Source organism: Leptopilina boulardi, unplaced genomic scaffold (assembly GCF_019393585.1).
Source record: "Leptopilina boulardi isolate dan_hultmark-lab unplaced genomic scaffold, ZJU_Lbou_2.1 LbouV2_265, whole genome shotgun sequence".
Classification (NCBI taxonomy): Eukaryota; Metazoa; Arthropoda; class Insecta; order Hymenoptera; family Figitidae; genus Leptopilina; species Leptopilina boulardi.
The window spans coordinates 46,664-59,766 of NW_026137824.1; the positions used below are offsets into that span (position 1 = coordinate 46,664).

The window sequence follows — 13,103 nt, forward strand, 5'->3', positions numbered from 1 at the left end:
TATTTCAGAAGAGTTATAATTGAAATTATTAAAATTTCACAAAATTTTAGATATGGAAAATTTTTAAAATAAATAAATTTTAAAAGGTTTTAAATTAAAATTATTGATAATTTTATTTGTTTTTTTTTTTAATTTTAACTTTTTTTAAATTGAAAAATAGTTTAAGATAATTGAATTTGAAAGTTTATTTCAAAATATTTTAGAATCCAAGACGTAAATTTTAAAAATTTTAAATTAAATAGGACAAATTTTAGAAAAAAATATATTATAGTTGAAATTTTTAGAAATAATTAATTTTCAAAAGATTTTGTTAAATTTTAAACAATAATTAAATTTTACAGAATTGAAAATAATTTATCAAATAATTTTAGATAATATTTTTTTTAAAAGTAATTGAATTTTCAAAGATTTACAATTTAGATTTTTGAAATTAATTGAACAAGTGGTTTTTAATTGAATTTTTTCGTGATTTTTGTTGATGAAGATTTTTTTAAGAGATTATAGACAAATATTCAAGTTCAAAAGTTTTTAATTGAAAAATGCTTTCAAATAATTGAATTTTCAAAGAATGTTATAAAAATCATTAAAAAAGTAATTGAATTTCGGAAGAATTATAATTTAAATTAAAAGAATTTCAAAAATTTTTTAAATAATTAAATTTTAAAAGGTTTTTAATTGAAATTTTTGGTTATTTCTTTTTTTTAAATTGTAAACAATTGTTGAATTTCATAAAATTTTTAATTAAAAAATAATTTAAGACAATTGAATTTGTTTAGAATTTCATTAAAATTATTAAAAATAATTAATTTAGAGAAAAATTTTAGTTAAAAATTTGTTAAATAATTGAAATAAAGAAGATCTGAAGATCTGCATTGTATACCAAAAAAAAACGTATTTTGTTTACAAATTTTTTTAAAAAATTAAATAAAAGTTCAAAAAGTCGCATCTTATTCAAATAAGTCATATTTTCGAAAAAAAAATCAGAAAAAGTCGTATAATCCCGTAATAGGTGAAAAAGCTGCCAAAATAGGAAAAAAAAATAAATGAAATGATGACCTATCCATGATGCCTGAAAAATATTAAATTAAAAATGAAAAAAAAAATTCAAACTTTTATAAATATTTATGAAAATAAATTAAATATTTAAAATATACAGTATTGTAGAGAGTTTATTTTAAAAAGTTTCTTCAAAATACATATAAATAAAAAATAAATGCTTCCTAATATTGTGTGTAGACATGCAATGTATATGTACGAGAGTAATGTTATCATTCATTTTTATAAAATGAATTATTTAAAAAGTAAAAATATTAATTTCGAGGCATTTAATATTTTGTTAGTGTCTGTCAGCAGTAGTCAACGCAATAAAATGCCATTATTTTTCCTCAAAATATTTGTGTTTCAATAATTTTTTATGTTACATATTTTTTTTTTTTTTTTTTTTTTGAAAATATTTCCATTTTTCATAATTTAACAAATAATATTAATTTTTAATATTATCATTAAATAATAAAACAGTAATTATTATTATAAAATTATAAATAAATTAATTCAATAAATAAACAAAGTGAATATTAATTTTCCAACTTGAAAATCCATTGAAAACTCTGCATTTTATTGCGTTACCATATCAGCCTTTCATGAAGTCACACCTTTTTTTTACACACACACATTTGTTTCAAAATACAAAATCGAATATCGTGAAATAATAATGAAAAATATCGTTGTTATCATGTCGTACTATACAATCATACATTCTACTGAAATAATAATCCCCGAACAATTTACAGTGATTTTTTTTTTTTCGAAGAAAAAGTATAGCCTCGCTTTATAATAATAATAATAATAATAATAATAATCGTAATAATAATAAAATAATAATAATAATATTAATAATAAAATTTGTCGCGTGTTGACAATTGAGGTTCTCACGACTTTCTTATAATTATTATAAAGATACAAAATAATTTTATTTTTTTTTTTCATTGCAAATAAAACTTGAAAAGCAGATTCACGCTGACTAGAATATTTTACAATTGATTAAATTCATTGTGGAATTATTTGCAATATTACGCAGTGAAATTCGTAAATGTCACAATAATAATAATTTTATTGTGATATATAGGCATGCAAACTTTGGTTTAAAGCAATATCATGTTAATTTTTCACGAAACAAATTAATTTCTTTTGCTTTCTATATAATTTTTTTTTTTTATTTCTTTAAAACTTTTTTTTTTTTTTTTTTTTTTCTTAAAAGACAGCTACTGGCAATTCCTTTTCAATATCGCATTGACTCCTAAGCCTTTTATTATTTTTCTTATTTACATTTTAACACGTTAGCTGACACACACTTCCAAATATATTTCTATAAATAAATCTACAGAAGCAAAAAAAAAGAAAAAAAAATATCAGTCAAATATCAAAATTCACACCTCTTTTTTTTAACCATGAAAATTCAAAATCAATAAACATTTTGTGCTCTCAAAAACGCTAATTAAAAAGAAATAAAATTATAAAAATGGAAATTTGTGCTAGTTATCGATAAATGGTTTATGGCTTAACAATATTATATTTAAACTTGAAATTTTTTTTATTTTATTGACATTTATCTTCGATTAAAATTAAAATTAATTAATTTACTTATAATTTTTGACTAATTAAACAATTTTCAAAATAAATTATAATAATTTATTAAAAAAATCGAAATTGTTTCATTTTTAATAAATTAATTAATTTAAATTTTCCACGTAAATTCTTCATTTAAAAATTTCAAGTTCTTTATAATCAAACTCCTTTTTTTTAAAAATGCCTATACAATTCTGATTAAGAAGAAAAAAAAAATGTATTACACACTGAAAAAAAATTGGAATAATTATGGATATATTATGGCTTCAAAGCTCGATTTCACTTTCGTTTCTTCATTTTTACCACCCTCATTTATTTATTATTATTTTTTTTTTTTTTTTTGTTAAATAAATTAAAATATTCTTAGGCTTCATTTGAATATTGTACAACTACTATATTCTTAAACTATTTTTAGCTGCTGTCACAAACCTTCTTGTGGTACCAAAAAATTATAATAATTACACAATAGCTCTCTTAAAATGATCGACTGTAAAAATTGTGAATGTGATTATTCAAAAAGTTATTGAATAAATGCACTATTTTTCTTTCTTTTTTTTTTAATAATATACAATAAATGCAACACGCATGTGATATATTAACTACTAATATGATACAAAACTGTTCTGTACGCTGTAGCGCAATTATCTTAAACTCATCATTTTGTTAATAAATAACAAAAAAAAGTAAGTTTGATTCTGAATTTGGTTTTTAAAAAAAAAAAAAAATTAAAATAAATTGAAAATAAGAGAAAGTAAAGAAAATTACAAAAAATACAATAAATTTTTGTTTTAATTTCCATAAGTAGAATTCAATTTTGTTTTAATATTTTATTTTTAATAATTCTATTAGTAAAAAAAATCTGTATCATACGTTATGAATTTATTTTAAGTTATTAAATTAAAAAGTTTAATAAACAATTTTTTTTTAGAATTTCAAACCAAAATTCAGATTCAACATTCAAAAATATGTGGATTTTTAAAGAAGATTTAAATTTTTTTACTGCGTAAAATATAAAATTTTGAAAAATACATAATAAATATTTCTTGAATATATATATTATAGATTCTGTAAATTACCTATATTATTTATTAAATATAATTTTAGTCAATTCAATTAAACAATTTTGAATAGGATATTTTTAAAATTTAATTTTAATTAATTCAATTTTTTTTCGAAAAAATCAAAAATTGATTTGTTTTAAATTTACGCAGTAAAAAAATTGAAAAAAAACTCGAATTATCAAAAAATATCAAAAATTTGGTGTTCAAAATTGTGCAAAAAACAAATTTGTCACATATAAAAGCACCAAAGATTATTCTCTCGTTCCAGAATACCATTGTATGCACATTCTATGTGATCTATTTTTCATAATATTGATTATCTAATTGCATAAAGGCCTAGTTCTTGTTATTATAAATTACATAAAAAAAAAAAAAAAAAAAATTAAGACTTTCTTTAAATCTGTAAGAAAAATGAAAAAATTGTCATTTAAGAAAGTTTCATTCACATTGACATCATTTCAAACCAAAAGACGTTTTACAATAAAAAAAAATTAAATTAAATAAAAATTAAAAAAAAAATTGCAAATCAATTTACAATTTTTAAAAAAGATATCAAATTTATTTGCTCTTAAATTGTTATTTTTAAAAAGAGATAAAAAATTTTTTAGTAAAAATTTATTTTCTTTGAATCCTATATATAATAATTTAATGAATATAAATAAAATTATTTAAAAATTAACAATTAGTTTGCAACAATGTTAATGGATTGAAAACTCACAAAAATTGATAATTGAGACTAGCTGCAAGGCATTTTTTTGTTTTCAAATTGAAATTAGTTTTTATTCTACAGTATATACATTTAGCAAGCTGTAACGAGTTCGTTTTTTTTCTCCCCCCTTTTTTGTTGTTAAATATTTTTACTCTTATTTATTTTACTTTAGACACATTTAAAGATAGTCATTTGGAATAATTTATAAAAATTAATTCTCGTATTCTTCTTCTAGATATAATTGCAATATTTTTTCACATTAAAAAAAATATTGTTTTTTTTTTTATGTGAAAAAATTTGATATTTTAAAAATGTAATCTTGTTTTTTATTCAAAAAATGGGGAAAAATTAGTTTTTTTTATTATTATTATAATTTTATGAATAGAAAAAAAATCGTAGAGTATATATATGATATTAATTATTATTAGTGAAAAAAAAATTCGAAATCTTTATATTTTAATTTGAAAAATAACTTGATTTAAAAATAGGTATATTTCGTGATTTTCTAGTCTCGAGAGACTTTGTTCCTTTTCCTTTTTCTCCTCTCATTTTTTTTTTTTTTTTAATCGTATCATACACATAGAGTAGATATCTTTCTTTTGATTATTCCTTGTTTAACTTAATGAGGTAAGTTTTATACACCGTTTTTCTTTCATTTTTTTTTTTTTTTTTTTTATTAGTGGCTCGTGAAATAAATTCGTTAAAAATCGCAAAAATATTAATTCGTTTCTCTACTTTCATATTTTTCATTTTGTTGGGAAAAAACTTCTTCAAAGAGCTCAAAAATGTTCCATTTCATCAATATTTAGAAATAATGGAATCATGAAAAAGAATATTTCAGTCACAGATTTAATTCTCGTTTTCGTTTTTTTTTTTGTTTGGTCCTTTGCAAAAAAGTGATTTATTAAAACGAGAAAATTAGTAAAATTAAATAATAAATATATATTATATATTAAAATAAATAAATAAAAATAAATATTTAAAGAAGCACCTTTTCTGTGTACAATATTAGGCCACGAAATTTTTCGTTTGTCTTCTCTTTTACTTCGAAGAAATTGACTTATTATTTAAGAAAAGAAAAACGAAGACGAGAATAAATTCAATGGCAAAATGATTTTTCTTATTATTATTTGTTATCCTAAAAAAAAGGACTAAATTTTCTGTTTTTTTTTTAAGCACAGATCAATAAGAAATAATCTTTGCCAGACAAAATTTACATTTGCGATTATTACTTTCTAAATTCTTGTCTCGTTTCTTGTTTTAATCACCCTATTCATTTCGTTATTTGCCATTTTGGAATTTTATTTGTAAAAATTCTAGACATTAAAATATTTTTAAAAAATAGAAAAAAAAGAACAATAAATTGAACAGTAATCGAACAAATATTAGAAAGAATGATTCGATTACAAGTCAAGTTATATCGATGTGCCCAAATGACATTAAGAATTCTTAAAAAAAAATGTATATAGTATAGATACTGAAAAGTATTTACGAAGTCTTTTAATTACGTATAAAAATCAGTTCGTCTCGTATTTAAGCATTATTTTAAATATATGGCAGTACTGCTTGTATTCAAAAAATTAACTGTTTATATGATATACATATATTTATTTATAATATAAAGTAAAAACCTCTTTGAGCGTAAAATCGTACATATTGAAACATATGTACTTGATTTTAATATAAGATGCATAAATATTTCCTAAATTCATTTACATTAAATTTCGAGTAGATTGAAATTTATAATGTAACAAATATTTAACTGAAATTTTATACAATTAAATTTTTAATTTAATTTTTATTTAAATATTTTTATTTTTTTATTATCAAAATTTTTATTTTTAATTTATCGAAATTTCTATTTTAGAAAATTTTCAATTACCTGAATTTTTATTCAGCCGAATTTCTAGCTTATTAATTTGTTATTTAAAAAATCGCCTAAGTAAAAATTCTGTAAATTAAAAATTCGAAAAATAATAATTAATAATAATAATAATATTATTATTATTATATATTTTTATATTTTATTTTTATAATAATTTCTTATTATTAAGAAAGTCTGTTAAATAGAAACCAAAAAAAAAATTGTTTTTGTAAGAAATATTCATGCAACTTTGTTTTTTTCTTTCTTTTTTCCCTATCAAGAACTGACACATTCTGAAAAAACAAATTTTCTTTCCTATGGCACACAATTTATAATATACGAACTATTGCTCTATATTTTGTAAACTTCTAATTAAAATGCTTGAAACTTTATATTTCTAATTGTACATGAATTAAATATTTAATAAATGTGGCTTTTTTGTTTTTTCTTTAAACAGAAATTAAATATTCGAACTGGCACTCTAAGTGAGTTTAAAGCTTTACTATTGACCACAATTCTACTCGATATATATATATATATATTTTTTTTTTCTCATAGATTTCTGTTTTCATGAAACTAGTTTTTTGTTCATTAAATTTCAATTATCATTCTAAATATGCACCATTAAGTAGAATTGCCATTTTTTTTCTCGATAAATATGGCACGATGATGAGAATTTTTTTTTTTTTAAACAAGCACTTCGTATAATCTTAATTTTAAGTATGGAAAAATTGTGAAAGAAGAAAAATAATGGTGCGAGAAAGTTGAATTATGAGTGAAATGAAAAGAAAATAGATAGAAATTATGTGAATTCATCGAACTTGTTAAATGATGTGTAAAGTCTAGATTCTTCGATGATGTGTTTATACCTTCTTTTTTTTGTTTGTTTTCATCTTTACCTACTTTATTTTGTCTGGTCAGTGTTTTTTCTTCATGCTTACAATAATGTGCACCTTCGTTGACGACGTTTTTGTGGTTCGGGTCGTAATACAGCGCGAACTGCCTCGTCAAAAACTTGTTTTAATCCACGTTGCGTGAGTGCTGAACATTCCATGTATTTAACAGCTCTTATCTGGAAAATTATGTTAATTTTATTAGGAACACAAAAAAAATTCAAAACAATCAATGATGAACAAAAAACTTTTTTTTTTAATAAATTCAAGATAAAAGCTAAAAATATTAATCTTTTCAATAATAAAAAAATCTTTTGTACTATTTTATTCAGGAATTTTTTTTAAAAATTTTTTATTAATGTATATATTCTATTTTTAAAATCATTAAAAGCTGTAGTAGTTGACGTAGTTTTTTTAGTACGGAAAAATTTTACTTTAATTAAATGATAATTTCTATCTTCTCCATGGAGTTTTGGGTTACTAATTTTTTTCACATATTTACATGTGTGTACAAGAGATTTGTAAAGTTTTTGGATTTTTAAAATTTTGAAAAGATGCCGTAACATTTAATTAATGAAAAAGTAGCAAAAAGAAGATAGAAGGTTCAATATTAAGTGATTTTTTTTTTAAATTCCTATTGCATTGGGGTGTGGGAATAACTCGAATTCAAAAATTACAATTGTAAAGGCCACCTAATAGGCAATCGTATTTTTTAAATAAAATTATTATTATTACATTTGCTTTTGTTTTTGATAGGTTTTGATAATTTCGTATTTATAGGCATTGCATAATTTTTTCAAAAAAATTTTCTTTGCGGTAATTTAAATATTTTTTATGTTTTTTATTATATTAGTTTATTAATTACAGGCCTTGGATCGACTTTAACGCACAAAAATCTCGTTTTAGTCGATTTATATTCCAAAAAAAATTGAAAAAGTTGATATTTTTATTTTAACAAAATTTAATTGGTTAATGAATATTTTACATTAAATAACTAATGTTATTAGATATTAAATTCATTTGATTAATTCTATAATGAAAATAATTCTACAAGAATATTATCAAGAAAATTTATTTCGAATATTTCAAAATCGAATTAAGGCCATCCGGGAAAAATCCCTAACCTAAAAGTGTTTTCCCGCGCGAGATATTACTCGTAAATAACTTGAAATATCTTGTTCGGATTTGTCGGATTAATTAGATGAGGGCGAGCTGATTAAGAATCATCTCCATTTTTACAAGTAATTTTATAAAAAAGTATTGAAAATCGTGATTATAAAAGTTTGATTTTTGATAAAAGTGGGGACAGTAGGGGAGGCGAGCACACAGACATTGAATCTATGTGTCAGTGGCCCAGAAGGTGGCGCCAATTCTAGCTAGTGGCCGCTGCTGAACTAACTTACCCCAAATTACTCCACTTTAAATCTTTAATAAAATTATTTCCTCAAAATATTATTGCAAAAATGGAGAAGAGCCCCACTCAGTGACCCTTCCTCTATTATTCCTCCAAATGCCAACTCGAAATACTTTATCCTTTAAAGATGAGAAGTAATTTACGAAACCCCTTTTTGCCAATGTTTAAACATTTTTTTCAATAATTATTTATCAAGATTATGCAAAATTCCGAGAAGAGCCCCTGGCAGGGTACCTTCCTCTATTATTTCCAAAAAATTACAACCTAAAATATTCTATTTTTTTCAAATGAGAAGAAATCTACAAAACCATTATTTTCTCCCGGATGGCCTTAATTGTAAGTCAAATTTTCACAAATTTTATTTAAGTAGGACAAATGTCGAAAAAAATTCTTAGAGTTCCATTTTTATAATTTTGTCAAGTCTGATTTAAACAATTTTTTCGAATTTAAAATTTTGTCAGTTTTTAATTTTAATGGTCAAAAAAAATTTCCTGCAATAATTAATTAAGTTTTACAGATTTGTAAATAACAATTTTTTTAAAAATAATAATAATTTTGGAAGAGTTATAGTTGAAATTTTTAGAAATAATTGAATTTCAAAAGATTTTTATTAATTTTCAGACAATAATTAAATTTTACAAAACTAAAAATAATTTATCAAATAATTTTAGATCAAATTTTTTAAAAGTAATTGAATTTTCAAAGATTTACAATTTTGATTTTTGAAATTAATTGAACTTCAAGTGATTTTTAATAGAAATTTTTGGTGATTTCTCCTGCTGAAAAATTTATTAGAAATTGCAGACAAAAATACAATAATTTGAAAACTTTTTAAGTGAAAAATAGTTTCAGAAAGTTGAATTTTCGAAGAATATTATAAAAATCATTAAAAATAATTAAATTACAGAAGAGTTATAAGTGTAATTATTAAATTTCAAAAAATTTTAAATGGAAAATTTTAAAAAATACTTAAATTTTAGAAGCTTTTGAATTGAAATTTTTTAAAATAATTGAATTTCAAAAGATTGTGTTAAAATTTCAGACAATAATTATAATAAGAGAAATTTTTAGTGATTTCTCTTGACGAAGAATTCATTAGAAATTACATAAAAAAAATTGAATTCCAAAAGTTTTTAATTGAAAAATGCTTTTAGATAATTAAATATTCGAAGAATATTATAAAAATCATTAAAAATAATTGGAATTTTTGCAAATAATTAAGTTTCAAGTGATATTTAATTAAAATTTTTTTTGTAATTTTATTTGATAATTTTTTTTATAATTATAAATAATTATTGAATTTCATAAAAATTTTAATTGAAAAATAGTTTAAGATACTTGATTTTGTGAAGAATTTCATTAAAATTATTAAAAATAATTAATTTAGTGAAGAATTTTAGTTAAAAATTTGTTAAATAATTGAAATAAAGAAAATCTGAAGAAGTTTCTGCATTGTATAATAAAAAAGACGTATTTTGTTTAAAAATTTTGTAAAAAAATGTAAAAAAAAAAGAAGTCGAAAAAATCACATTTTATTAAAATAAATCGAAAAAAGTCGTATATTCCGATGACTAATTAATTAACATTATAAAAACTTTTTTTGTATGAAATTAATAATTAAAAATTGAAGATTTAGTATATTCATTTATAGTAATGAACATTGTGCTTTTTTAAAAACGATATTATTTAATCTTTTTTTTTATTATATATTTAATAATATTTATTTTATTTATCCAAACTTATTAAAAGTATAAATTACTTGTTTCACTACTTAGAAACGATTAAATTATTATAGAAAAATATTTTTGTTTTCTCAGATGTAATAGCAATATTAAAAAATTTCTTATTTAAAAGAACTACTTTTTAAAAATTTAATGTTCTTCAAATTATTATTTATCTAATAAATTTTGCTTAGTATTGAAAATATTTTAATTTAAAATTTTTAAATGAAATCTATTAATTTTCAATTGTCTGATATTTTATTATATTAAAACAAAAATTTTCCTAAAATTCTTTTCATTTTGTCATCTTGATAGTGTCAAAATCATTACTGCAAAGTATTATAATTTTTTTAAACTAAGTCATCCAAATATAATGAATTAATCCGATAATAAATATATGAAAAATATACCTTATTCGCAAGTTTCTGTCCCTGTTCACGTTTAATAGCACTGAGTCCTTGTTCGGCGAGTGCAGTGAGTGTTTCACGATCATCTCGCAAGTCAATTTTTGTTCCAACAAGTATCATTGGCGCATCAGGACAATGATGTTTAATTTCAGGATACCATTTACTAGTCACATTCTCAAAGGAAGAAGGACTTGTCACCGAGAAGCAAATAAGAAAAACGTCTGTCTGAGGATATGAAAGGGGACGCAATCTATCATAATCCTCTTGTCCTGCAGTATCCCATAATCCTAAACTCACTGGAATTCCATCCACCACCATAGGAGCAGAATAATTGTCAAATCTATAAGGAAAAATAAATTTTTAATCATTTTTTAATTTACTCTATTCATTTTTTTTTAAATTTTAATCTAAATTTAAATGAGTAAATAACACAAAGTCTCTCTAATATAATGTAAATGACTTTGTGGGCGCCTTGAAAATTATTATCTTTTCGTCAAAAAAAAAAAAAAAAATGTGTTTATTTTTAATCATTAAAGAGAAAGGAAGAAAAGCAAAAAGATAATGTGAAACGAATTGCTTCCTGTGAAGAGTAGGGTGTTTGTGAGCCCTGCTAAACTATTAATAGACACCCTAGTTTACTGTTCTTAGGAAGACTTATGTGACAAAATAATAAAAAAAAAATAATTCTACTTTAGTGTCACATCATTGAGATATTCGCATAAAAATAATCTGTCGTTGATCTTCAGTTAGTTAAGTGCTGAGCGAATTCTGTGGTTTTTTTTTCTGTTTCACTTGGACAAAATTAGGGGTGTTTTGAAGAAATTAAAAAAAAAATTTCAACTAATGAAAAATTGCAATTTTGTAATTAAAAAAAAAAAAAAAAAAAAATTATCAAGACAAATACTTACACTGTAGGCACATATTCCCCGGGAAAACTGTCTGTTGTGTAAGATATTAACATACAAGTTTTTCCAACAGTTCCATCACCCACAACAACACATTTAATTGGTCTTCCAGAACTCATGATGTTCGATCTGAAATTTTTTTTTTCAAAAAAACATTATTACAAACTAATAATTAAAAAATGTTTAAATTTAATTAAATTTCAATTTAAAACGAAAAAAAGTTTTTTTTTAGATTAAAAAATAAGTTATAATTTATTTGTATTTTTTTTTTAAATATTCTCAGTAACAATTTAGAAAAATTAGTATATAAAATATAATAAAAACTATAAATAAAAAAAAATTAGTCAAATTTTATTTGCCTAAAGTTCTGAACGTTAAAATAATAAAATAATAATAATAATAAATAATTTTTTTTTGACAATTTTTAAAAAATTACTATACAAAACTCAATTTTAATAGAAAAAAAAATTTCTATATCTTTTTTTTATTTACGTTAAAAATGAAAAAAAAGTTTCAAATATTATTTCGAAACTTTTTACATATATAAAGTAAAGAATTCGAATGAAACTGAATTATATTATGAAAAATCGATAAATTTTTATTACTAACTTAACATAAAAACAGACGCACTGAATGTGAAAAACAATTTTATTTTAATAAAAGTAATAAAAAAAAAAAAAACATAAAAATTAACACCCACATAGACGGCAATTAGAAAGAGAGAGAGAGATAGAGAAAGAACTTTATCGATTGTTAAGTTAAAAATTTCGTGTCCACAATTGGAGATCTTAATTATACGAGACTTCTTACCAAAAATGGATTAGCAGACTTGTGTAAAAACGTTGGGATTTCATAAGACGATTTCCAAATCAATCTTCTCAATCACTATTAAAAAAAAAAAAAAAACTAGGTTGCCATGATGGTTGTTTTTACAAAAATTTTTGGCTATTTTTCCCGAAAACAATGTAAATTAAACTTGAATAAGCAGATGTTTCTGAATCACTTCCTTATTTCACTTTTTTTTTTTCTAATAAAGAACACTGAATATATATAGAAGCGCTGGGTAGAGGTTATCTCATTTATTTCTTGCCGCAAGAACTGCCATTCGATTTACCTTGAAAATGGCGATTTTTCTTGATCATAAAAAAACATTAATGTTTTTTAAGCACCTTTTTTTTGAAAAAGTTTTAATCACAGTTTTCCTTTTTTTTCTAACTTTCTGTCCAAAGACCGATAATTTGAGAGTGCCCTTTTCCCATATGTATATCACAATAAAAAAAAAAACCAAGATACGCAGTTTATAAAACCTATTGTGAAAAAAATGCCAAAATTAATACAGCTGGACAACAATGGAGTATGTTTAGGAATTTTCAACTAGCGACGTCTGGCACTTTGTTTTCAAAATAGGAAAATTTAAATTTATATACAATTTTCTAAATAAATAATTTTTGTTAAATTTTAAAAAATAAAAATTTATTGTTAAAAATACGTGAAAAAAATTTAT

The 13,103-nt window shown here is 21.4% G+C and overlaps 1 protein-coding gene across 1 annotated transcript; it reads right to left on the reverse strand.

Annotated features, from left to right (window-relative positions):
* Nucleotides 1-1,151: 1,151 nt before the first annotated feature.
* On the reverse strand, nt 1,152-12,935 carry LOC127281079 (ras-related C3 botulinum toxin substrate 1). Its single transcript, XM_051304571.1, has 4 exons — nt 12,410-12,935; nt 11,603-11,728; nt 10,698-11,034; nt 1,152-7,331 (listed from the first exon to the last, which is right to left on the reverse strand). The coding sequence occupies exons 2-4, from the start codon at nt 11,716-11,718 to the stop codon at nt 7,197-7,199; spliced, it is 588 nt and encodes a 195-aa protein (XP_051160528.1). The 5' UTR covers nt 11,719-11,728; nt 12,410-12,935; the 3' UTR covers nt 1,152-7,196.
* Between the last annotated feature and the right edge of the window lie 168 nt (nt 12,936-13,103).

Bases quoted from the DNA above. Each gene is read 5' to 3' on its own strand.
- LOC127281079 (XM_051304571.1), bottom strand. From the start codon at position 11,718: ATGAGTTCTGGAAGACCAATTAAATGTGTTGTTGTGGGTGATGGAACT. The intron at 11,035-11,602 runs GTAAGTATTTGT...TTTTCCTTATAG, and splicing joins GGGGAATATGTGCCTACAGT to ATTTGACAATTATTCTGCTC. The intron at 7,332-10,697 runs GTATATTTTTCA...ATAATTTTCCAG, and splicing joins GACAGAAACTTGCGAATAAG to ATAAGAGCTGTTAAATACAT.